The following is a 27,149-nucleotide window of genomic DNA, read 5'->3' on the forward strand; positions in this document are numbered from 1 at the left end:
GACCTGTCTCAAGCTTCCAGCTGATGCCTACAGCCTCAAACCGGAAGGTCCCAGCAACTTCGACCATGAGCTGGTAAGAAGATCTGACACTAAAAGGCACCCCTGCACCCGACGCCCCACAGCCTTGGGTGGCCCAACCGATGGTACCTAACCAACCCCAAGCATCCCAACTTACCTCTCCAAGTGGTGGTCACACCGCGAAGACCTTCGTCCCCAAGCCTGCAGTGTCTTTGCAAACCAGAGACTCCCCATTGAAAGCTACAGGCCGCCTGACGCAATAACAGCACTCTGCACCCGGGCGCCCCAGTGCCGCTAAGGGTGCACCTTTTGTGCTGGCTTGAACCCCCATTTGCCCTGAGCTTCGCTCCCACAACTTTGTGGCCTGATCATAAGCAACCACCAACCGGAGGCCCCCTATCCCCTGTTGAATAGCATTGGGCCTCAGCACTCTGCACCCGTCTGCCCTGGTCCCGCTGGGGGTGTAACAAGAGTGCATCCTTGACCCCGGGGCACCCCTGAGTCTAACCTCAAAATACCAACTCCCACAACAAAGTATTTACCTGTTAACCGATAACACTATTTCCTCCCATAGGATAACATTGACTTTTTTTCTATGAAAAGCTTGTAAGTGTGGAGTTGCAAAATCTATAAAAGTCTTAAAACTGTAACCAAATAAAAAAAACGTTTTTACTTGCCTGTTTACAGGAAATGTCCCAGTGCAGTATCCAGGTATACTACACTGAGTCAGAAAAGTAATTTGTAAAGAAATCTACATGACCTTCTACTAAAAAGCCAATACCAAGTATATGTACAATATTTCAAAGCATTGCATTACTAGTAGCTCTACTGTAATCAAACCAGAAGTATATATATAACTGTAATATAAACTGTTTATTTATTTATTTTATTTATTTTGAAAGTTTTATATAGCGCGAACAAGATCTTCGCAGATATCAGAGCGCTTTACAGAGGAGGGGAGCATATATAAACAGATACAACAATAGTGTTAAACATACAGTTAAGTGATATCATAAACAATCAAGTAAGTCAATTTCAAAGTCAAACAAAAATGCAAAGGGTTCGAACAAGTAGTACAGATCAGTATCGAGCCTTTGATGTTAACCCCCAGTAGTAGTTCAAGTGCATTTAGCCATGAGGATAGCTTTTACTTCTTTCTTAAAAAGTCTGGTTGAGGGGATGAGCCTGGTTTCAGGGGGGAGTGAGTTCCAAATCCTGGGTGCCATTCCTGAGAAGGAGCGTTTATAGGTTTTTTGCTTGCGGAATCTTTTAGGCTTTAGCCAAAGATTGTTTGTGCCTCTAGTGTTTCTGGAGCCTCCAGAAATAGTCAGCTTCTGAGCGAGGTATCTAGGTGAGCTCAGGTGGACAGCTTTGTGCGTCAAGCAGGCGATTTTCAGATGTATTCTGGCTTCAAAAGGCAGCCAGTTCAGGGATTTGAAGTCAGGAGAAATGTGTGAGTGTTTTTTTGATCCAGTGATGAGTCTCGCTGCGGCGTTTAAAGAGGCTCTTATGGGTGCCGTAGTAGCTAGGGGGAGACCGCAGAGGGCGATGCTGCCGTATTCTATTCGAGGTATGACTAGTGATTGTACCGCAGTTTGGAAGTCTTTGGCTGGAAGGAAGGGTTTAAGTTTCCTAAGGGTGTTGATTTGGTAGTTCGCTCCCTTAGTTGCTTTGTTGATGTGTTCCTGCATGCTGAGATTGGTGTCAAGTGTTATGCCCAAAGAATTTGCTGAGTCCACGATGGTGGGTTGAACATTGAGTGCCGTTAGGTGTTTAAGCCACATTTGTGCGGTAGTGGTCTTCGCGGGAGGTGAGATCAGAAGGAACTCTGTTTTAAGGGCATTGAGTTTGAGATGATTAGAGGCCAGCCAGGATTGGGTGCTTCTAATCGTTGAATTCAAGAGCGTGATGTCTTTGGGTGATTGTAGTTTGAGATAAAGTTGGGTGTCATCGGCATACATGTGGAAGTGTACATTGGATTCTTGTAGCTAGGTGGTGAGAGGTTCCATAACTAAGTTGAACAAAGTTGGGGATAGGGAGGATCCTTGTGGTACGCCTAGCGATACAGGTCTTGGCGAGGACATCAAGTTGTTGCTCTTGAATTTCTGCGACCTGTTATGCAGAAAGGACGTGAACCACTTGAGCACAGTTCCAGATAGACCCATTCTTGTGTTTAATAGTTCGAGTAAGTTCTCATGTTTGACAGTGTCAAATGCAGAGGAGAGATCAAGGAGGATGAGGAGGCAGGTATCGTTATGATCTAGGATTTGAAGGGCGTCGTCAATTATGTGAGTCATAGCAGTTTCAGTACTGTGATTTGCTCGGAAGCCTGATTGATGAGAGTTGAGGAGATCAAACTGATTAATGTGTCGAGTCAATTGTATTTGTGCACATTTTTCCAACAGTTTGGCAAGAGTCGGAATATTGGTAATGGGACGGTAGTTATTTAGGTCAGAGGGGTCAGCTGTAGGTTTCTTTAGCAAAGGTGTGACTTGTCCAACTTTGAGGGAGTCGGGAATGGTCCCTTGTAGAAGTGAGCTGTTAATGATTTTAGTCCAGAGTGGAAGGAGCGACGGTGTAAGGACTTTGACAGCGTTAGCAGGAAGGGGGTCCGTGAGGTGATTAGATGGTTTGAGAGTGCTGAGCAGTCTGCCAATTTCTTCTTCCGTGTAGGTGACAAAGGATGACCAAGTGGCATTGTTTTTTGGTTTAGTGGGTGCTATGCAGTGGGGTTCGGAATAGAGGCTTGCGTCAATAAGGAGATCATTCTTTATGTTGTCCGTTTTTTGGATAAAGAAAGAGGCGAAGTCTTCGCAGGAGGGAGCTTCGCAAATAGTGCTGAGCGGTTGGGGTTGTTCTTTGGATTGTGTTCTGATAAGCTCAAACAGCTTTCTCGGACGATTTTTGGCTTGGTCGAGCTGACGGCTGAAGAAGTCTGATTTTGAGCATTTTATTTTCCTGAAGTAGGCATTTCTCTTTTTCTTCAGGGTTTTTAGGTTCAGTGCAGAGGGAGCTGATCTCCAGGTGCGCTCTGCCATTCGCATGGCACGTCTGTCGTCATTGAGACTCCCGTCGTACCAGGGATTGGAAATTTTTGCGGAGGCTTTTTTTAGCTGCAAGGGTGCGACTTCATTAATTATTGAGGTCATAGTGTTGAGATAGTGATCAGTCAAGGATTAGACGTCCTTAACGCCCGTACGAGGAAGTAGTAAGTTGCAGCTGTTGGGGGGTAGAGAGTTTGAGTTTAGTTTTTTCATGTCTCTTTTCCAGACTTTGGGCCTGGAGGGTTGAACAGGGTAAAATTTAACTTTTTCATTGATGAAGAATGTGATAATATGATGGTCTGACCAGTCACAGGGTTGGATAGATTCGAGTTGGGTAGAGGCCTCTTTGGAGATGATAAGGTCGAGGATAGAGCCTTTCTCGTGTGTCGGACTGTTGCAAATTTGAGTGAGGTCAAGGGCGTTAAGGAAATTCTTCAGACCTTTTACCACCGCATCATTACGATCATTCCAGTGGAGGTTGAAGTCACCCAGATATATTTGTGTGAGTTGTCTCCCGGAGTTGGTTGAGATCATGTCCATGATTTGTTGGGAGAAGATAAGGTTGTCGCCGGGTGGGTGGTAAATGCCGTGAAGAGTGCATATCGGTTTGCCCTCATTGATAATATCGAGGCAGATGTATTCACAGGAGGTTGGGGATGGTAGGGAAGGGGAGTTTACTTTCAAGACAGAGAGGTTGCTCCTGTATATACATGCGATTCCGCCACCTTTTTTATTGCCAGACCTGTCAAGTCTAGTGATGTTGTAGTTCGGGGGAACCAGAATGTCCATTATAGGTGTAGAAGATTCTGTTAGCCACGTTTCAGTCATGATGATTAAGTCAAGATCCAATTTTAGGATGAGGTCAGCGATAGCGGAGGAGTGTCTAGCGGCTGATCTGCAGTTGAGGAGAGTGCATTTGAGTCGTGGTGTGTCGAGGGTGGGAGGGGGTTCTAGAGCGAGGGACTTTACTCAGGTTGCTATGGTTAGCGATTCTGTTATTCAGTGTGGGGGTCTAAGGGGATTGGAGTGAATCGTAGGAATGGCGATGAGAGTGTCGGGTGTGTTGTTATGGGGAGCTGAGTCGTAGGAGCGGAGGAGGGTGATTGTGTCGAGGTCCGAGAGAGGGTTGCAGGAGCGATGGGGGCGGTTTTCACGGTTGTGAACAGGGATTGAGGTCCAGTGCGGTTGGAGTCGAGTGCGAGAGTTCGCCGCCCGGGTGGAGGACCAATTGGGAGGGGTGGTGATGGTGGAGGCGCGTGAGGGGTGTCTGGGGTGTGTGCTGAGTAATTGTTTGATGATGTGAATGTCTTGCTTGATCTGGTGGAGGGTGTTGGGTGAGGGGTGACTGGAGTGTGATAGACAGAGTAGTTGTTGTTTGATGATGTGCATGTCTTCTTTGAGCTGGAGGAGGGAGGCCGAGATGCAGTCCAGTGTGGGAGAAGTGTTGGTGGTGGGGATGGGAGGGTTGGGCGTGGATGACCTAGGGGAGAGGTTGGTGGTAGAGTGCAGGGTGGTGGATGGGCGTTTGTTAGTGGTGAAGGGGGTGGATGTTAGGAAGTGAGGGGTGAGACTGGGGGGGGGAAGTGGGATTGTATATGGTTCTTTTTTGAGGGGGTGGAGTTGAGTTGATGGAGCTGGTGTGTTCTGTGTTATTAGTTAATGGGTGGAAGTGGGGGCTGAGGATGGGGGGGGATAGAGGGTGGGGTTTGCCTTTGTGTGTGTCGGTCTGATGCTGATCTAGGTTAGGCGGGTTGCGGGTGGGAGCTGTGGTATCAGGGGTGTGAGGAATGGGGATGAGGGCTGGTGTGTGGGGGGAAGGGGTGAGGTGGTTGGTGTATGAGGGAGAGAGATCTATGTCTGTGTTTGAGGGGTGTGGGGTAGCTACGGTAGGTGGGTGAATGACTAAGGTGTCAGGAATAAAGGAGAGGTGCATGTCGTTTTGGGTGGGAGCTGTGGTATCGGGGGTGAGAGGAATGGGGATGAGGGCTGGTGTGTGGGGGGAAGGGGTGCGGTGGTTGGTGTAAGAGGGGGAGAGATCTATGTCAGTGCTTGCGGGGTGTGGGGTAGCTACGGTAGGTGGGTGAATGTCTAGGGTGCCGGGAGCGGAGGGAAGGTGCGTGTCCTTTTGGGGTTGAGCTAGGTTAGAGGAGTTGTGGTTGGGGGCTGAGAATTCAAGGGTGATAGGCCTGAGGGTGCTATGAGTGGGGGTCCGATGATTGGCGAGGTGTTGTTTGAACGTGGGGAACAGGTTGTCTAGTAGTTCCAGGTTCTTGTCTGTGGATTGAATTAGGATAATCCCGTTATTGTAGATAATGATGGTGGTTCTGCCCGGGAAGAGTTGGGATGATGTGATTTAGAGTTTTAGGCCATGCGCAAAATTCCTGGAGGTGGAGACGGTGAGTAAGGTGAGGAACGCTTTTCTCCATTGGGCTCTGCGTGTGGTGTGGAAGATGATATCAATATTCATTGAACCATTGACTGGTGAGAAGTAGGTGTCTGCAAAGGGAGTTTCAGGGTGGGACCTCAGGAAGTTGTGTTTACAGCGTTTAGCTGCTTTTTTAGTGAGTGAGGGTGGGTAGTTTATTCTATATGTGTGCTTGCCGATGGGTTCCATGATGGGAGGACAGTCTAGGTAGGTGTAGGAGGGAGGGTGCACTGTCATAAACAGTTGCATGGGCCAAAAGTGACACTAGTGAGCGGCCCAGTGTATGAGGTAGTAATCAGTGCTTACAGGAATAAGGCTTGGAAAGGGTGCAGGTTGCACAAATGTAGGGAGCACAATAATGCTATACGCAGAGTACAGATGCAGACAATACAAACTGTATTATTAATGCAAAGTACTTATCACTTACCTGGTCCAGGCTTGCTTGGTTCTAGAAAATAAAATAACTAAAAGAATATTTTTATACAAAACCAATTGGTCTGAAGTTCAGTATTTGGGTGTGTGACAATCATTTGCTGATTGAGTGTGTACAGCAAATGCTTAACACTATCCTCTGATACAGCCTTACTGCTTGCCCACAAATAGAGAGTAAGGCGCTATCTACTTTCACCTCTGCCTACCTTTGGGGTTCCACTGAACTCTGTACACACTATACCTCACTTTGGTGTAGTATATACAGAGCCGGCTTCCTACAGTGTGACTTGTGTTTCAGTGGAGTATTTATTACTCAGATTCATATAAGTTGCAATGCTTATAGGAAGTACAAATATTGCCAGAAACATATGAAAATTGGCTAAAGATTCTTAACCTGCTTTCCATTTCTCAACAGGGTGCTGCTTTTGGTTTTAATGTGATTGCAACAAAGGCTGGAGAACAACTAGCTCCATTTTTGTCACAGCTAGTTCCACGTCTCTATCGGTACCAATTTGACCCAAACACTGGCATTCGACAAGCTATGACTAGCATTTGGGATGCCTTGGTAACAGACAAAACCACTGTAAGTTCCTCTAACAAGGGCACATCTAATTAAACTGTGTTGCTTTGACTGTTAATCAGTGTTTTATGTTCTGTTACATTATTTTTTTTGTTCAGAGTTTTTTCCATAGCTCTTTGTGTAGTGTCTGATTTGCAAGGATCGCACGCCGAAGGGAAACTCATTGACCTGCCTGTAGTTGTGTTTCTAATTGGAGTTTTCCTATAGATTCCTCATTCTCCAAATGTTGTACATGTGTCATATTATATCTGGATTTTCTTATTACCACAATAACTTATGTATTGGCACTAGGTAGCTCCACTGTGGCTTTGACCACACATCCACTCAACATCACTAGAAAGGGAATACCTGCACCTGTGACATCTTTTCTGTGCGCCACTTATGAGAAGACCAGGAACTCAAAATATCTCAGAGTTAATGAATATTTTTCTGTTAGTTTGAAAACAGAAATATGAAGTTACTGTGCTATGTTTATGCTCTCTGCTTTCAGCAAAACATGCAGTAACTCTGAGATATCGGAAGTTAATGTGTGCACTCAACATGCCAAAAAAGGAATACATACCCATTATTCTTTGCACAGAAAATGGCATCATGACACAGCCCCTTATGGCTTTGTTTATCAGTTTTTGCTATATAGTTACTCAGGAAATTGATGTTTTCAACAAAGCAGCATTTCACCTAAAACCTCATGGTTGAAGCCCTCTTCTAAACGGAAGAGGCAGTTGTCTGTATGTAAGCCTCATTCCACCTGCATTAGATGTTTGGAAGTGGGGCACAAACTCTTGGACAAGTGCTACATGATGTACTCAAATGTCATAGGAGAAAAAGAAGCAACATTATTTTACTCCATGGGCTTCATGAGAATTAGTTGAAATCCATCTAGCTGTCAGGGGATAAGTCTTGATTTCCTAGAAATAGGTGCGCTTTCAAGGAGAGATCTTCATCCCACCATGAGAAAAGTATGCATAAGAAATAGAAGCAGGAAAGGTCTTCGATTTCATTTAGAATGCGTTAGGGTTTTCGGGCAGAGCATGGGTGCCATTTGCACTGTTCCTGGACTCCAGGGGATTTAGGTTTCTCAGAACCTCATATATTCTCACTAAACTTCAGATATCTGTCTTGTCTTACTCTGCAGACCCTCCTCTTATGAAAGCTATGAATCAGATTAAGATTATTCCTCTGCCCTCTAAGAAACTATAGCGGCTAATTCAGAAAGATCCATGCAGACAGTCCAGGTTGACTCAATGCCATCTCTGCTAGAGGCATCCTTGTTGCACAAGAATGAAAAGGATAAGGTGCCGGTCTAGCTGGCCCTGACAGTAAAGGTGATGCCAAGTGCGTTGGACACAGCTTCATTGGCCCTGCTGTATCTAACAAAAATATGTACTATTGATATGAGTTTGAAAACTGCAGAATTTATGGAGAAGACATTGGTTTAGCAGATTACTCTTGTTTGAGGTGCTCTTTTTCTCTGATTCTTTAGAGTTTACTTAGCCTTAGCACCAAAGGTATTAAGACTGTGATAGTGAGGTCAACCATATGTTGTCTCAAATAGAAGAATGCATTCGGAATTTCAGAATATAAGAGGGCTTGTCACGTCGCCTGGAAGTGAGTTTCAATATACAATGAGGTTCCCAATGAGAAACAGCCATCTTTTGCTGCTGTTATTTAAAAGCAGCAGAAACTCTGAAACTGACTCTAGCCATAAAAGATAGAGAAATATTCTTACAGAAATTCTTCTGGTCTGTCCCAACAAACTTGTTGTTTTTCCATTACTGCCTCGTATTCTTTCAGTATAGGTGAAACCTGATTTGACTGTGGCAAGTTCTTAGGCACATTGCATTTAGCGGAAAGCTGGCACCCTTGTATCCAAAATTCCTTACTATCCACCCCGTGCCTCAGAGATTGGTGGCACAAAATGGCCATCAAAACAGAGGGGGGAGGAGGAGGATTGGGCTAGGTTCACCCTCCTATGTATATAGAGTACAGCAAAAAAATAAGTAGATGACGCATCAAGAGCCTAGCCAAGGAAAACGGGGGGTTCACTAATTGGGTGTAAACCGCCTCTGCTAGTAGAAAAGAAAAATGTATTTCCTTGAGTCCCCTCACTCACCCAGGGTTGCCCCTAGGTGACATGCTTCATCATTGGGGCCATCCCAAACATCTACTGTTTGGGGCGTGCTGTGACTTGCGGAGGTACTTAGGAGCACTTTGTTTCTGAGAATATGTGTGGTGCAGTGTGGGGGAGTGGTGTGAGTGACTTTAAAATGTACCTAACTAGTGAGCTAATGTTATATTCCTGCCCCTAGTTGGTAAGGATAAAAAGGGGTTAATAAAAGGGAAAAATAACTGTTATGTAATTACAATCCCTAGTATTGTGTCGATATATTTCGAGGTATCCCCTAAACCTCTTCTTCAGGACAACATGGGGGCCAGCCCCATGTGTACCTCTCCGTGCCGGACCTATAATAAAGTCACTCATACCACTCCCCCCACACTGACCTCTCGTCCATGTAGTAACAGCTTATCAATTTTAACATTATAGGTCTCTCTAAGGACTTCGATGGTACTTTACAACCCAATACTAAGTTCATCCTATACAAATCACCTGCAAAAGCCTTCGCAAAGTATGGACACCCAAGGGGGGACTGTCTACATATATAACAAATGATTTCAACTGGAAGTCCGAGATAATGGATCCAGGGGTAAATTGGATACAAATCACAAAGCTCGAAAATAAACAATCGATAAATGGAATTAGGTGGAAGTTACTTGTTTTAAACGTGTACATCCACCCTGAGAAGTCTACAAAAATCAAAAAACTGTTAGAGCTAATAAACTAAATGAAAACGCTACAAATAACACACCAATTTCATTTACAGGTGATTTCAACAGTAATCTGACAAGAGTCAAGGGTAACGAAACCAAAATCCAAATAATAAGGAACGATCTGGAATCTTTGGGACTAATGACTCTAAATGGAAACACAAAGGGCGATCAACCTGCAAAAACCATCTATTCATGTGGAAATAAAAACTCCACAATAGATTTCACATTAATTAGCAAAGACCTCATACAGCTGGTTAACCATTTCGGCATTGTAACTCGACCGGAAAGTGACCATCTCCCGCAAGAAACTATACTAAGCTTAAATATCCAACAAAAAGTGAGTATTGTGTCACTAGCCACAATCCCGGAAGTATATAACCTAAAGAAACTTAAATGGAGAGGTCCCATAATTAATGAGATAATGGAAACGGTGTATACACACGTAGAAAACACAGCAGCCCTGGAATTCCATTCGCTCGCAAAAATTGGGAGAACTTACACACACTTGTGTTAGAAAAATTCCCGGCAAAGTTAGTAGTGAAACGTGCATACGATTCCAACAAAACACCATGGTACACCACAAAGCTAAGAGATAAAAAAAGAGAAATTGCAAGAAAATTGAGACTAAAAGCAGCAACAAACAGACTGGGAAAAGATATAGAAAATAGTGAGATACAGAAAATGGGAAAAGAATATAAAGAATGCAAAAAGGTTTCATACTGGAAAAATATGGGAAGATCTGCTGTGGACAAGTAAACTACCAAACAGCAGTGAATTCTGGGGCATAATCAATAAATTATCAAAAGGAACTGGAGCGCAGCAAAATACAGGAATAAGTGAAACATCATGGCTACAACATATTGACACCCTATACAATACTCACATGTAACAACCCCCACGCAAAGAATTAAGTAAAGACACTGTAAAAGGAAACAAATTGGGAAGTGTAATAACTAGATATGAAAAAGACAAACGGGAAGAAGAAACAACAATTGGGGAATCTGAAGACCTATCCCCATTAACAACAGTGAAACAAATAACCTTTTTGATAAAAAAAAATTGAAAGCCGAAGACGCTGCAGGTCCCAACGGGCTACCAAATGCTCTATTTAAACAAGATCCTGACTTTTGGGCAAACTATCGCACTCCACTTTTTAATCAACTGTTCATCGACAAAAAGATACCAAGGTCCTGGTATGGTAACATCTTCCACCCTATTTATAAAAATGGGAGCAGAATGGAACCTGGTAACTACAGGCTGATAGCCCTCATCGATGTAGAGGCAAAGCTTTTCTCATCTTGTATATCACGTCACCTACCGGAATGGATGAATAAAAACAACATAATTCCGGGTTTTAGGGAAGGCATGGGTTGCACTACAAATCTTTCAGTTCTGGCGCTGTTAATAGAAAGAGCAGAAAAAAAGAAGGCAGGATTACTGGCATGCTATATCTATCTAAGATCCGCTTTCGATAGAGTACCAAGAGACCGATATCTCCAATATCTTTTCCTTTTTGTAAGTGGTATTTAATATTTCCTATTTTTGTTGTTTCTAAATATTGTAATTCATAGGGGAAATAGGTAAGATTACCATTGGTGAATACAGGATGATATACATATTTGTGAGCTAGACACAATTCTGAATTCAGCATTGGCATACTTTTCACAAGCAATATTCTCATAGACTTGATAAAATAGTGAATATAAATTGAGGAAAAAGAGAAATCTGCTCCATTGTTTGCCTCTGTATATTTTCGTAATGTTTTTTGTTTTGAAGGCTAAGACGCGTCATGTTCAAGAGGTGTTTCTTAGTGGTTTAAAACATTGAATACCCCGAGCAAACAAGAGCCATTGCTTGCAATGATTTTTCAATGTGTACCACCTCTCGTCTCTTAACAATATAAAGTAAAATGAACAGTTAGTGCCAAGGAAACCATTTTGTTTTACCAGTACCCAAGAATCTAAAGTTAAGGACAAAAATATGTTATAGAAACAGTTGGCAGAGGACAACAACTGATGTCCTGCTATAGAAGCTGTCATTGTACTTCTATCAAACTGCAAAGATTTTAACTCCCTTTGCTCCGAATATTATTATAAAACTTAGTTTATAACTGCTGCGTGTACACAAACTATCATGCCATAAACCGTACATGCAGATGAGCGGGTGTAATGTGCTCTTTATTACTATTATTGAATGAGTGGGCTGGGCATCATGACCTAGCTAAGGCTGAGATTCTCATGAGTTGTAGCCCATTTCCACTCTTAATGGTGATAAATAGCGTATTACACTTTGCATATATACATATTTATTAGTCCCATTCTTATGGTTAATTTCTATATTGAAAACTCAATTTTCAAGCATGTTTGGTGATTCAAAACCTAACTTGTTAAGAGTATATTATCTAGGGAATGAATGCCCACTTTATGAAATAATTTCTATCCAGAAAATGCCAACACATATTTTGAGAATAAAATTAATTAATTTGCCTCATTTCAGGACATAAAGAATTTATATTTGCTTTAGACATATTTCTTGAAAAGTAATATTGCTTGCAGCTAAATTACTGTTTGATAGACCTAAGAGTTTTAAAAAAAAGTGGGGAGAATAGCAATTAAGAATTACATTACATTATTTAGTTTTTTCATTAATGAATCTAATTGCTACAACAATGTGGTTCATAAGTCATAATGTGCTTAGTTGATAGTTTTCAAAGTATTTTATTCCAATACAGGTTTTTAATATTATGATGGCAGATTCCCTACATGTAATGCTAAATTATTAACTAACAATGCCAGTCTAAAATAGGAGGATATTTAGAGCTAGTATCAATTATCTGTAATTTGTATATTATTGACTAGAAGTCATGGGCTACTGGTCATCTATATGTAATTTGACCTCTATCAAGAATATTTATTCCACCGCCCCCCAGGTCATAGAAAAATGGACTTGAATATTATGAGTTTGATTAGGTGGAGTATTTGAATTTTTTAATGTGTTCATGAAAATATCTGATTGAAGCTTGTTTTGACAGGATTATTTACTAGCTCATACGTAATACATAGAGAAGCTTGTATATTATAAATGGCCACCTTGTTATTCATATTTTTGATACATTTCTTTTATTGAAACAGTATTGCTTGGGATTCGTGTAGGTAAAGTATATCAGTATGTTAAGATGCAAGATATAGGCTATAAAATGATGAGCTCACTGTGAAACTTAAAAATAACATAGGGCTAGCATGTACATATCTTAAGGGACACTAACCTTGGCTCATTTTAATGAGTCAATTGAAATGAATATGATTAAATAAAATTACAAATCTCTTTACCTCTGGGTCGCAGTCATGGGCACCAAAGCCTGTTCTGTTTATGATAGTGATGTGTTAGAAAATTGGGCATGATGTTAGGACATCTTATATATTGGTGTGATCCTGGATTTACCATTGGGGTTTTACATTTTTCTACTCTGTGGTTGTGTGGCAGCATTTTGTAGACACTTTTAGTAATTGAGCTATATGGTGGCGACTTACTAATCTATGGTTTGAAGGTGGTTGTTGGGATCATGAGTTTTCCTAATCCTCATTAACTCAATGATGCCATTACATAGTTTGAAATAAAATGCCAATACTAGCGTCCACATTTGTAAAATAGATACCTTCGAAATTAATCATATTAACATGTCATATTATGCACTAAATATTTAAAAATCTAATTTGTACCTGTAATTTCCCCAAGTTTTATAATGTTCTATAGTTATTGCGGAATTGTGATTGTAAAAGTTGATTAAATTGTTAATATGCGGTTTCTATAACTGTGTAGTTATTTAGTGGCCATGTGGTAGAATAGACTCTTATTATGTAAGTGAACTTTTGAGTTAGTGTCCAACAACATGGTGGGTGTTATTTTAAGAGTTTGTATAAAATATCACAATTCATTAAACAAATTCCAGTTATGGCATATGTAATAGAGTAGTTTGTGTAAAATATTTACGAAAAGTGAATTAAGTTGTTAATATTAAATATGATTCTGGTATCAGATCAGAGTCCATAATGAGGGCTACACAACTGTTGTACATTCTGGCTATTCCTAAAGTAAATGCAAATATGCATGTGTGCCTCTCCCTTATCCATTTGATTGCTTAAGTACCCAGACTTAGCACATGAAAAGGCTCACTTCTTCTTCTTTTTAATATTTTATGCATTTTCGTCTTTATCCTAGAAATGGTGATGAATTATTTGTATCTTTTTTAAGACAGAATTATGACATTAATTTTAAATGTGATTTATCTATGTGCTTTTATGATCCTTTTTAATATGATCGAATAAAGTCAAAATGATTGATTGATTGTCAATATTCAGATTTGTGACTGGTAATCAGATTTGCATCTGTGTGTACTTAAATAACAGTTTAAATATGTTGTTTTGAAGTAATTTGTAGTAACGCTTACTGTTACCTACGTAAGGCATTGGATATCTGATTTAAACCCTGAAATAATGGTTCAGTGTAAAGATTAGTCAATTGCAAAATAATGTGTTGGTTTAACTCTTGCCAAATCCCTGATAATATTTGATAAAGGATTATTCAAAGTAGTTTTCATCGGTTTTTATAGTACAGATGAAGTGACTATCACTGAGGCGTTCAATTTGAACCCTAATAATAAATGAGAAAAGAGGAAGAGAAATTCAATCTGTGAGTTTATTTCCCTAAAAGGATGACCAAACTCTGTGTGATCTTTCTCTTTCCCTTTCTAACATGTAAATAGATGAGTAATATGTTAATCTGCTTTTAGGAAAGTATGCACTTCTTCCTCCTGGTTATCACCTCTTTTGATCCTACAGATTGCAACAAATTTAGTGTGCTTATGTTTTTCTTTATAATAAGTGACATTGATATGTATAGACAAAGGTTACTTAATGTCACTGTGCTTGAATGCCTTAAATGTTCTTCTATATCCTTTGTACTTAGTGCTCTCAGTTGTCTTGGGCTAAGGGACAGAAGTTAACGTCATTGATCAACTGACCGTGAAGTCAATGAAATTATCTTGTACCTGGATACCTGGCTCCCCAAACCATTTTCGTGTCTTTGATTCACATTACAATGCTGCCTAGAGTTCAGAGTTATATCACTGGTGTATTCCCTTAAGGGAGTTGTAATGCAGGTAGATGGTGGTTAGATCCAAAGAGAGAGTGACCCAGAACTAGGAAGAGCAGAAACAGGCAGGTTGCACAGGGACAAGCCACAGCCTGCCATGTATAGCACATATCTGTACCTGCATGCATTAGCACATTAAACCCAGACCTAGTGAGCTTTCCTATTCTTGTTTTAGAGACGAAGGGCTTGAAAGGGCATAGAACATATTGATGAACATAACCACTTTTAGTACAAGGATTGACATTGCTGAAGTCTTCACTAATGTTGTTTGTAATCTCTGCTTATGTTTGAATTTCATCTTTTCTAAACCGGTTCCTTTGCTCACCAGGTTGACAAATATTTGACAGAGATTCTTCAAGACCTGATAAACAATCTGACCAGTAATATGTGGAGAGTGCGTGAGTCTAGGTAAAGGATGCTGTTTATTAATATATTGCCTTTTTACATGATCAATGAAATGTTTGGCTTTTTAGGGTCTTTTAAAGAAATTCATTGTTTCAACATGTTTGCACTCAATATTGGCTTTTCGTGAATAGTGTGTATGTGTACTACACTCAAATATTTTAGTGTGCTGTTAGATTTACTGCACCAATTGAATCCTTTTATTAAAAATAAAGATGTAATTACACAGCATGGTCGCTTTCTTAAATTCTGCTTTCATCTTCTGACGCTTTGTGGACGGATCAAGAACATTGCTTACAAATATTCTACACTTTCATCAGCAGTGATATTAATGAAATGCAAATCCGCACTCATCATTTTTTAACCATGTGAGCAGGTTATTTTGACATCGGTCTCATTGGGATCCTGAAGATGTACGTTCCTTAGTGGCTGAAATCTCAGCACTAAAATTCTTCGGCTCCTCATTTTTTGACTTGGCTTTGGGATTTTCAATGTGCACCGCAGGTGGCACTTTTTTTAATGAATGTGGCACCTGTGGACCGAAAACATTTTTTTAACTGAGCCTTTTTCTTCATTGTGAAAGGGTTTATCACATTAAGCATATTTTATTTGGCTCCCGTTCCTCAGTGGTCAGTTGGGCATTTGGTGTGGTAACTGTTTGTATTTTTAAATCTTAATTTGCTCGCTTTCATAGTCCTGGCATTAGTGTGTTCGACCAGTAGACAATAACTATCAAGTTCTGATAGACTTCTAACTGCAGATTTCTCATCTTTGAAAATTCCCCCAGGCACCAGAGGTGTACAGAAACTTTAATAGAAATCCACATGTTCTTTGACAGGTAGCGTTGTGCAACGCCACTTCAGGTTCATCAGATCTATATGTAACTTGGGGGCCAATTTAAAATTGCCGCCTCCACGCACTGTCAGTTCTTTTATTCCTGTTGCTTCGGATGCAGATCCGGAGCTAGCAATTCTGTCTTTGTGAAGAAAAAATAATTTTCATGAGGGAAAGTTCCTGTCAAAAAGTTCCAGTGGGCAGATATAGGCCATCAAATAAACCATTTTTAAGCTGTGCCGCAACTGTCACTGGCAAATATCGGTGACCGTCGCTCACGACGTCTGGGCTGCTGCCATTCCGTCTTCTTCCCCTGAGCAGACAGCTACAGCGTACAAAATACAACACCTGAAAGAGGCCGCATCCTCCATTTTTGGTACCCCACTGATTGCCCTGGAGTGCCTTCGGATCCCATGGATTCGAGGTGGCAGCCTGTTAGAAGTCCATAGAGGATCCATCTTCGATGTTGACTACGCCACACGACCTCCACCAGAGGTTGGCCCCAACTCTGCCCATGGTGCCACAGGTTCCTGTCTCAGCGCAATGTCCGACACCATCTTCGATGACAAGACTGACCTCACTGGTGTGAGCCTTGATGCTGATTCTTACTTCACCGATGCTAGATTCGTATCTGATAGTTCTATTGGAACTCAACCACCCTACGTCATCCCATCCCAGACTTCCACGACTGTGATCCAGATGAAGATGATGACATGCTTTTTATGAAGAGGGGACCTTTTTTGATGATCTGCAGGATTCCAATGTCCTTGACACCTACCGTGACACTGGCCTGCCATCGACTTACCCTTATTGCCACAGAAGAATCTAGCTTCTTCCCAACTGTTAGTAAGAGGGCAGAGGAAGTGCTTTATTTAACATTACCTATGCAGGAGATCAAGACCAAAGTTTTGACAGTTTCTTAACCCTGCAGCGACCACACAGGAACCTTTCTTACCCTTTATGTGGCTCTAACAGAAATACTAGTGGGCACCAGTGCTAAAACTCGGATCTTGCCCACCAGTCAACAGGCAAGTGGCATGACCGGTCATTTCCTGGATCCCGTTTTCTTTCTCCAGCATCCTACTCCAGAGAGCTTGATGGTTCAGGTATAGTCCCGCTGCCGGAACCCCAATTCTTTTCCCACACTCCATCCTACAGTGAATTCAATCAGATGGGTAATTTCACAAAACATGTTTTTTCTAGTGCCAGTCTTGCCCTGCGATCCATCAACACGTTGTGTTTCCTGTGACAGTATGGTGGATGCGAGACAGAGTGGTGGATATGTTGCCAGCTGTTGTCAAGGTAGTCAAACATACCCTACAGTGTCTTATCTTGGAGGGCCAAGATGCCTCGGAATATGTAATCCGTTCTGGCCTAGACACAACTGCCTGGCAAAGTAAGGCAGTCGGCACCAGCATGATGCTTAGATGCCATGCGTGGACCTGTTCCACAGGCTTCTCTTCAGACTACCAGCAGTCACTGATGAGATGGCAAAAGATGGCTTGAAACTTTTCGAGAGAAGGCTGACTCTGCCCTCAAAATTTCAGGAGCGCGATGCCACTGATTGTTCTATGAGCCTAGTTCTGCCAGCTTGGCAGCTCCTCCAGCAAGAACACCCCTTTCCAGGCTTTGGCAGAGGCACAGCCAGTATGGCCCTCAGCAGCAACAGGCCTTTCAGCCCTTTTGGTGGCGAGGCCGGGGAGCCAGCCAGCAGCATTCAGGTTCACTGGGGCAACGTTCTAGCCAGATCACAACCTCTCCCTCAACAGTCAATGCTGCTGCTTTAATTTATTCTTGGCAGCACATGATTGTCCAGTAGGAGGTCTGGTCAACTTTCACTCCCTCACATGGCAAAGTGTTTTGTCAGACCTGTGACTGCTCCAGTTCATATACCATTGCTAGTCACTACGTTTTCTGTCCTATGCCCGAACTCGCCACCTGCACCTTAATACCTGGAGTGACACTTGTCCATGTTTCATGAAGAAGTTAAAGCTCTCACGGCCAAGGGAGCAATAGAGAGGGTGCCGGCATACAGTTGTTTTTCCTGTTTGTCCTGGTGCTAAAAAAGGATGGTTGCCTTTGTCACATACTCAATCTTCCTCCTTTGAACTTCTTACGCTGGGAGGACAAGTTGAAGATGCTTAACCAGACCCAAGTTCTGTCTGCCCTGGATCTAGGAGACTGGTTAGTGACGGTCAACTTGCAGGACACCTATTTTCATATTTTCATCTGGCAGTTCCACAGGCGTTAACTGTATTTCCAGGTGGGCAAGGACTGATTTCAGTTCTCTATTCTCCTCTTTGGCCTGACCAGTTTACCTAGAGTGTTCACAAAGGTGATGGTGGTAGTTACAGCCCATCTATGAACGTTAGGTATACCAGTCTTCCCTCGACGACTGGCTACATAAGGCGACTTCCCCTTAAACAGTCGTAAGCCATCTCCAAATGATGGCCAATGTGTTGCCATCGTTGAGTTTCTCCATCAGTGTGTCAAAATCGCACCTGACATGTTCACAGTGGCTCCCCTTCACCTGAGCCATACTGGATTCAGTGCTTTTTTGAACTATCCCACCTCCTCAACAAGTCCTGGATATTTGGGCCATGATCCTGAAGTTTCAGCCTTTGACCTGGGTCTCAGTGAGAGCAGCTCTTAAGCTTTTGGACCTCTTGGCTTCCTGCCTCCTGCTAGTGGACCACACCAGGTGGCACATGCGGGCTCTGCAGTGGGATCGAACAACTCCATTAGCTCAGCACCAAGGCAACACGTCGGAATCCATTCAGCTGTCAAAGGAGACTGCAATACATGTTCAGTGACTGCTACTCATCATGTCTACATGGAGGAAATAAACTTAAGGCATCAGTTCAACACTAGCAGGTCATTTAATATTTCACTTGTGACAACGTGAAACCATGCTGGGCAATTCCTGTGGTCTTGTGGTGAGGCGAGGAGCTTGGACTCTTGATAAGGCATGGATTAAGTGTTTCCAGCAGTTCCTCCTGATGGCGTTAACTCTTCTGCTCCCAGGGTTATTAATTTACACATGCAGTTTCCTCATTGTTGGTGCAGAAATTTGGGTGTAAATGTTTTTTATGAACATCTCTCACGTGCATTTAGTGTTTAAATCTGTTCATCACATAGTCGTCCAAACAAGGTCATATTACACACACATACAATCAATACCATCTGTCTAGAAGGAAGAAATATCTCAGTCACTAATTAGACAATTAAAAATTGGCATACCAAGGATATCCCCACTCCTGATCATCGCAGCATTTCCTGAAGGCGGTGTGTGACTTAAAAGGAAAGCAGAACAACTGAAGAGAAGCACCCACAAAATTCAAAAAAGTTCCCCCTTCTCTGTCCGCCCCTAAGAAGTATCTACAGAGCCCACAACAAAAAGGATATAAATAAACTCCCTGTCACTGCAGATACACCCAAGAGCGATCACTGTACCCACAACAGAAAACAATCAGTCTGAATTCTGGCTGAGACTCTCCATTAAGGCACTTGCTGATTCCATCTAGGAACAACACTCTTCCCTTGATACTCAACTCGTAGTTTCACAGGAGAACCTAGTGGTGCAGTTAGTTCTCTATTCATCAGGTTCTGCCTAATGCAAATCAGTGCCCTTTTCCTGGCTAAGGTATTCTGGTGCAGTTCAGGAAGTAGCCATAAGCTCTTCTCCCGCCACTTTCTCTCTTTTTTCTGCATATCTGCTCTTTAACTCAGCTATCTCAGATCCGCAAAGCTGACCATTACCAATGCCATCTTTGGTACCTTCATTGGACTGACCGAGCTTCGGCAGAGTATATAATCATTTACAATCATGTCCCGGGCTGAGTCCTGTGGTAGACCATGCACCTCAGCCAATATGTTGATGGTTCTGCCAAGAATAGCCTCACTGTTGATTTCTGCTGGTCTCAGCAGTATTCTAATGTGAGTATCCTTGCTCAGGTTGTCCAACGTATTTTTTCATTAATCTTTATGGTCTACAGTGGTGGAAGCACTAATGTTATAAATGTATACAGCTCACGAATACCAAACAGTGTCTTGGTGCTAACAGTCTGGAAGCGAGCTGGATCACTATTCAATGAACAACCAGGTCTTAATGACTTTCCTGAAAGATGTCCAAGAGGGGAGACATCTTATGGTAATGGGGAGCACCCTCCCCATTACCCTCAGAAGTCTCCCCTCCTAGGTGCATGCTGTTCCTCATCAACTCAAAACTGGCTGTAGTGGAATCTCAGCTCAGAAGATGGCATATTTACAAGCAGACCGGTGCCAGGTTAGGAGTACCAGAATGGTGCAGCATTCTTGTAACGCAGCTGGTGCAGAACCCCAATGCTGCAGCACTTTATTATTTATCCTCTGGATCCCCATAGTGGTGGTACACATGTTTCTCTTTAATATTAGGGGGTTCCTTGATGCATACATCCTTTCTATTTCACTCAAGGATATTTCCTTTGCCCTACATTTGATCTGTGCATTAGTGTAACATTCAAGAACTTTTATGAAGGGAAACGCTATTGTAGGCTTTACATCTTTTTCTTTTATAATTTTCCAATATATTTCCTCCTTTCGGATTTTCTTCTAGAGTAAATTATAACTCTCAAATTAGTTGGTCATTTGTTTTGCCAGTCTTCTTTTCATACCCAGAGTTGCTATCTGATCTCGATTTTATATTGTAATAGTACAAGCTCTTTAACTAGTCGCCACCTAGAGGTGACACAGCAAAACCAGTGAATAATTCGTGCGTAACCTTTGTTTTTAAAACACTTTATTTTTGCCTTTTTTAACAATAAGAGGAAAGGGAGGTCAAGAAGAAAGTGGGGCAGGAGGAGGGAAAGAGAAAACATTATAGTGAAAAGCTTATTGCATTCAGAGTATGTACCTTTTGAACACTGAAACATTAATGCCACCATTAGGAGTCGCCTGGTAATTCTGGTGGGCATAGTAATGGTGAATTACTAGGTGAATCAACCCGGCATTACTGATTATCCCAGTAATGTTGCAGTGGAACCTGAGGTTTCTACTCTGAATACCTGGAAAGTCTGCACTTCTGGAACTAACAGGATAATAATAATAATCCACATTTGTAAAGCGCACAGTCACCCGTTAGGGTCTCTAGGCGCTGGGGGCCGTCGGGAAGATTAAGCAAGCTATTGCCCAGAGTCACATGGTGCTGGACTAATCTGCCGCCGGTGCCAGGGATCGAACCGTGATCCCCAGCTTCCGGAGTCTGTCGCCCTGGCCGCGGCGCCACACCTCTTCCACCTCTAAAGTTAATTCCAAGGGGGGCTGATTTACCAGATATGGGTCCTGGGCTCTCAGAATGAAGCCCTATGTGAGACCCGAAACGTGGTAACTTGGAAATCTGTTACACAGTAACTAAACACGTCTATCTAGATTCTAGAATGTTTTGTCCAGGCACGTGTGGCTGGGTGTCAAGCTGCATTGAGAAACATTTATTGTTTAATCTTCATCTACTCATTCAGTGTAGTTTACACTTCTTGCTACTCCATTGTGGGAAAGTGCTCCTTTTTGACATGGTCACCCCCACTTTTTGCCTGGTATCTAATGCAATTTTGACATAAGTGCTCTGGATTTTTGCTATCCACGTCCCCAGAGCCAGATCTCTTTCCCTACAACTGTACAATTGTTCCCCCAAATGGCAACACCCTGTGTAAGTCCCAAGTAAATGGTACCCCTGGTACCTAGGACAAGATGGCTAAAGAGGCTCCAGCATGTATTTTGCCACCCCAGCACCATCATGCAAACTGCCATTGCAGGCTGCGTGCCATGGTGCAGAGAGAAGTGAAGACATGTCATGGGACACCTCCTGTGTGAAATGCCGGAAGACACTGCATGCAGTGTTGGTAAGTCATCCCTACAGCAGGCCTTACAGCTTTAAGACAGGGTGCACTATACTACATGTACATGTAAATGTAAATGTGTGTATACTTGTAAAGCGCACTGTCGTCCCATCTCGGGGCATCCTGGCACTGTATACCGCTGTGGAACCCTTCCTGGCTTTTCCTGTGAGATGTCCCCTCCTGGCCACCCCCAAGGTGAAGCCAGGCATCCCAGCGCTGTTGGGGCCGTTGTGGAGATTAAGCAAGCTATTGCCCGGAGTTGCAGAGTGGGACCCATGATTAGAGTAGGCACCGAGGCGAGAATTATTGAGTCCGCGGACATTGAGCCCAAGACCCTGCCGTGTCGGGAATTGTACCCTGGTCCGGGCCTGACCTCTGCATCAGGGTCTGCCGCTTCTAACCAGTGAGCCACATATCTGAATAAGCAGATATGCCCCTATGATGTCTAAGTAGATTCTTTGATATTAAAAGTGAACAGGGAAGCCGTTTTGAGAACATGTGCTGGACACTGGTATTTATGAGTTCCCCAGCTAAAAGATGGCTTCACCGAAACCACAGATGTTTGGTATCAAACGTCTGGTATTAATAAACACACACTGATTCCTGTGATGGATTTATCAATAAATGCACACAGAGGACACCTTAGATGTGCCCCATAAAACCTACTGACTACTAGTGTAATGTCCGACTGGTGTAGACCAGCCTGCAATACAGACACGTTTCTGACACCCTGTAGGTGAGAGCCTGCCCTCTCTGAGGGTTGACGCAATGCCTGCTCCCGCCAGCGGTCTTGTCACCTCCTCAATGCAGGATGGCTATGTGATCAACATATCAAGGCAGAAGGCTTCAAAGGCCGCCTTTGATATGCAACCCAAGGCTTCACCAGACAGGGGAAATGCCACCCCCGGTACCAGGCCCATATGGCACCAGAAAAGGCAGGACAATTAGCTAGTCAGGAGGCATGTTGCTCCATCAGGCTAGATCCACTCTGAAATTGGGCTGCCTGATGTGAGCAAAAACTTAGAATTCCACCATCTTGTTTTTTGCGCAATTAGGCTCACTGGTTCAGGGCTAGGCCCATTTCCCACATGAAGCATTTAGTGTTATAATGTTTGCCTCTGTAAACCATCAAGGGTTGCCTGAGCTCTTTACACATTGTACCTCGTTTTGGTCCACTAAATAAAGGGCCAGCTTTGTACATCTGTGCAAAAATATAAGCTTATTGCTTGTCACATGGGTTTTAAGTTGGATAAATTCATACCATCTGGGATCCAGTGGAAGTTTTTAAAAAAATTGTAGGATAAGTTGTTCTCATCACAGAATGACCCTAAAATGATTCTGGCCATTTTACTACAGCCAAAAAGATTTGGGTTTCTTGCACACCTCATCATGCTCTCATTATAGGCACGCCTTAACCCATGACATCAACGGGCAGTATGTTATATTCTTACTGGACTGTTCTATATATAGTCACACGTAGCATGTGGATTATTGCGAGAAATTGATATTCTTCGCCTTAACAGAAATAGCATTTCTTTTTTTATTGCTGCATCTCCAAACTTTTTAGCGTAGTAAATTAAATACTGGTAATTTGCAAGTAGACACCTCCTGTAGTGTATATTTAGCTTTTCTCTGTAATTGCCATTTCTAAATATATTAAACAAGCATTTGCAATGCAATACATCTCACATTTAGCGAGACCTATTGCATTGCAAATGATGGGCATCACGGACAACAGGAGGGAGGGCGGGGTCGTAGAGGAGAAGGCACGGACAACAGGAGGGAGGGCAGGGAGGGGACAAGAAGGCACAACAACAGGAGGGGATTGGTAAAAAAGGCTCCAAAGCATGTTGTGCCTGCAGTAGGAGAACCTCATTAAATAGTGCTTACAATCTAAATAACACATACGTGTAACAACCAAAGTAAAGGGGCCAGTCGCCATGGGAGGTGACAAATAACGAGGAGGCCGTACTAAGGAGGGACTAACAAGCCTATTGACGGATCAGAAGTCAGCATTAGGACGGACAATGACACAAGCCAATTGCAAATAAGGGTGGACTTTGGGCAGGGCTTCTATTCCCTACTCTTCTACAATAAGTCTCGCACAGCAGCACCACGACCTAAAAATGGATGGTACTGATTTAGTGATCATCACACTTTATCTGACCACTTGCATATTGATGTCAATGTGCTTAATTGGGTTACCTGCCATTGCTGATGCCAGTTGTGTGTTTTCCTAGTAGCAGTGTTGCCATTAACAATATATTGTAATTACCAAACTGTGATGCTTTTCAAGATGCAGTTTGACAGTCAATGAATGTCTAATTTTAACATGCAAATTAACATGTTTTTATGCAGTTGTTTAGCACTGAATGACTTACTCCGGGGGCGGCAGTTGGATGACATTATTGATAAGCTTCCAGAAATATGGGAAACTCTTTTCAGAGTGCAAGATGATATTAAGGTAAGCTGACTGTGCCACATGATGGTCTGTATTTGCATATCATTATATATCAATAGTTATACATAAGAATTTAAAGGAATGGTGGTTTCGGTTTTTATCCAAATGGAGTATTTTTTACTGTTAGTTATGTTTAAGTGTCCCTTGCCACTGAAAATAGTTTTTTGTTTTCCTAATAACTTTGGCGACGTTTGACAAATCTGCACAACATGGTGCACACAATTAGTCCATTTAGGTTTTGCTTTGTCACAATTCGTGCCAATCGGGCTAGAGGTTTGGAGTCCGAATTAATAAAGAACCATTTATATTAGGGTTCAAAAGAATTTCTGATTTTCATAACACAAAAAACGCTAAATGGAATTACACCAAATTGGCATGAAACTAAAACTTACTCGAATTAATCTTTTTTGTGATAATTTGTAAATATGTTTAATAGTGTTTGAGATATTTGCATTAAATAAAAGTGACCTGGACTTAAGATCTTTAAATGTATGTATGTAGTGACCTATCAGTCGTGGATTATCATTTGATCAGAGGATATGCATGTCTGAAAAATAAAAACATTTGTTGGAAATTGTTATTTAGGTTTCCCCTTCATCCAGTTGTACCCTCTGCGGATCCTTGAAGTTATTACATATCTTGGCTATCTCATTAGCCCCCCGCAAGTCCCATGTCACAATATATAACTGTGGGAAGCTGCTTATGGCACAAGAGGATGTCTGAGTGAGGGTGTCCAGAGGAGTAGAAACTGTTGCTCAAAAATCCAAACTAGACTGGTTTTGCCATTCCACCTGTGGATTTGCATATCCAGTATACTCCTTTGAAAGTTAGAGAATACTTAAAAACTCTTAAGCTTATCGTCATTGACCAACAATTAAAGGTCTTTTCCCTCGTTGAAAATTGTTGTTCTTTTACTACTGTCGGAGTGGGAGTCAATGCTTTTCTAAGGTCAGCATGAGAATAAGACAACCCATAAATTGGTATGGGTGTAGCAGAAGCAGTTCTCTATGGAAAAACATATATATAAAAAACGAGTTTGCATAGTCAAATGCACTTTCACATTAAATTTCCACTTGCGTAAATGTTTACTTTTCTGTATATGGGAATAGTTATGAACTCGAGTACTCATACAATTCTTTAGGAATCTAACTAAAGTTAGAAATTCACTCCAATGTATGAATCTGTGACCTAATAAACCCATTATTTACAGGAGTTTCTGCAAATGTAAGTGACTTATTTCCATCATTATGGCACTGTAATGTTTGTTTAGATTTGAAAATGTTTGGTACGAGACGTGCACAGACATCAAAATAAACCTTAGTAGTTTTCAAAGTTTTGTTTTTCTTGAAAATTGCCATTTTCATGCGAAAACGACTAAAATATATTCTAAGGTCACAAGGTTCCAAGCAAATTTGTCTTTTGTGTGAAAATTAGGACATTTGGTAGCCTTTTGTCTCAAGTTTATTTAGACATACTTTTCCTTTGTTGAGTCACTCAATAGGAAAAGTTAAGTACTCATTTACAAACTACTTGCAAGTTGTTGCCGATAGGCTGCAGAGCATTCGAATACTCACAAGTTAATGGCATCAACTAACACTTGCAAGAGTAATATTTTTCAAATAATCTTTTTATGGATTATTTTCATTGACAAGATAGCATATCAGTGGCGCACGACACCCACATGCAGGTAATGAAGTTTAATATGAAGGAACAGTATTTGTGTATTCTTGCAGCCCTGGAGCATATCAATAACACATAGTTAAATGTCAATGCGAGTGTATTCAGCCCACGGTTCCAGGTTTTCCTGTGCTTATGTGGACAACCTTGCATGTTGAGAAAATTATTTCTGATGAATACATTTAACTGTAGATGTTTCACCATAAGACTATCCCCAGGTACAATACTGGACCCGGAGAATTATTTTTGTAGTGCTCCTATGTGTCGCTAGGTGGAACCATGTGCCGCCACGGTGAATCTATACCCTCCTGTCCCCTGCCTTTCTGCCCCAGAAGTGAGGGATGCAGCTCTCCACACCCAACTTTGTTTAAATAACTTAACGCCCTCCCCCTCCCGAAATGGACAGGATTCAAGCCATGCTGTGACTGCAGGAAACAAACTGATGTCAGTCACTGACCCTTACAGGTGCCTGAGGTGCTCGTACTCTGGTCACGACTTGGAGTTGTGTGATAAATATGTCCTCATGCGCCCCAAGGCGTGGAAGGCAAAACTCTGTCTCCGAACATAAGAAGAGATCACGATTCAGAAACGGATCCAAGTTGTGAAGTTGTTCACTACCCCATTGAAGGAATCTGTTTTACGCGAAGTACCGTTACCACTTTCTTTTTTTTTTTTCTTCTTTTTTTTTTAGCAATGTCAATGTATTATGTTTAAAACCATTCTTTTTCCTAAAACCTAATGAAAACATAACCAGGGAGTACAGAGAAACAGTGACTCCAGCTAGGTTATTACCTTGACTGCTCCACATATGCGAATGACCCGATTAATTTCAAATAAGACTTTTAAACATTTGTTCGTGCCTTGTCAATTTTACGCTTGGCAAGTAAGATTCTTCCAGCCCCACTGCTGGAGGTATCCTATTTGGAGAATGTTCACTTCAGGATATTCAGCTAAGCCTGTATTTAAGTCAAAGTCTGAGTCACTGAGGAGATTTGAATCTGCAGAAAGCGTGTTTACGTATTCAGTGGTCCTCCCTGCCACAATGTCCTGCATTAAATCCCTATCTCCCTTTTCGCCCATCTCCGCTTGTCGATGGTGTCGGCAACAGCACTGAACAGAGATTTCAGATGTACAAGGAGTTAAAGGCATCTTCCTGCCATCCATGAGTCAGATGGAGGTCCTTGCAGACAATATGACTTTCATGCAGTACTGCAACAAGCAGGGCAGAATATGGTCTTGGGTCCTGTGGCAGTAGGAAGTAGCCGAAACTGCAGAACATTTTTCTGGGAGCCAGCCATCTGGCCGGGACTGTGAATGCCAGAGCAAATGGGCTGAGCAGACATCTGCTGTCAGTCCACTAGGTGCATCTGTACTTCAAGGTTGTGAGGCGCATCTTTGACCAGTGTGGTATGCCCTGGTTAGT

At 42.2% G+C, this 27,149-nt stretch overlaps 1 protein-coding gene across 2 annotated transcripts in view; it reads left to right on the forward strand.

The window, feature by feature from the left end:
* The window catches only part of ECPAS (Ecm29 proteasome adaptor and scaffold), a 709,962-nt gene that overhangs the window by 451,540 nt on the left and 231,273 nt on the right, over positions 1–27,149 (forward strand). For both annotated transcript variants that reach the window (XM_078676653.1, XM_078676652.1), the window contains exons 30-32: positions 6,335–6,502; positions 14,808–14,887; positions 23,947–24,052. In XM_078676653.1, coding sequence (XP_078532779.1) covers positions 6,335–6,502; positions 14,808–14,887; positions 23,947–24,052 — 354 coding nt within the window. The remainder of the gene's footprint in view (positions 1–6,334; positions 6,503–14,807; positions 14,888–23,946; positions 24,053–27,149) is intronic.

This window comes from Lissotriton helveticus, chromosome 2_1 (assembly GCF_964261635.1).
Source record: "Lissotriton helveticus chromosome 2_1, aLisHel1.1, whole genome shotgun sequence".
In the NCBI taxonomy this organism is placed as follows: Eukaryota; Metazoa; Chordata; class Amphibia; order Caudata; family Salamandridae; genus Lissotriton; species Lissotriton helveticus.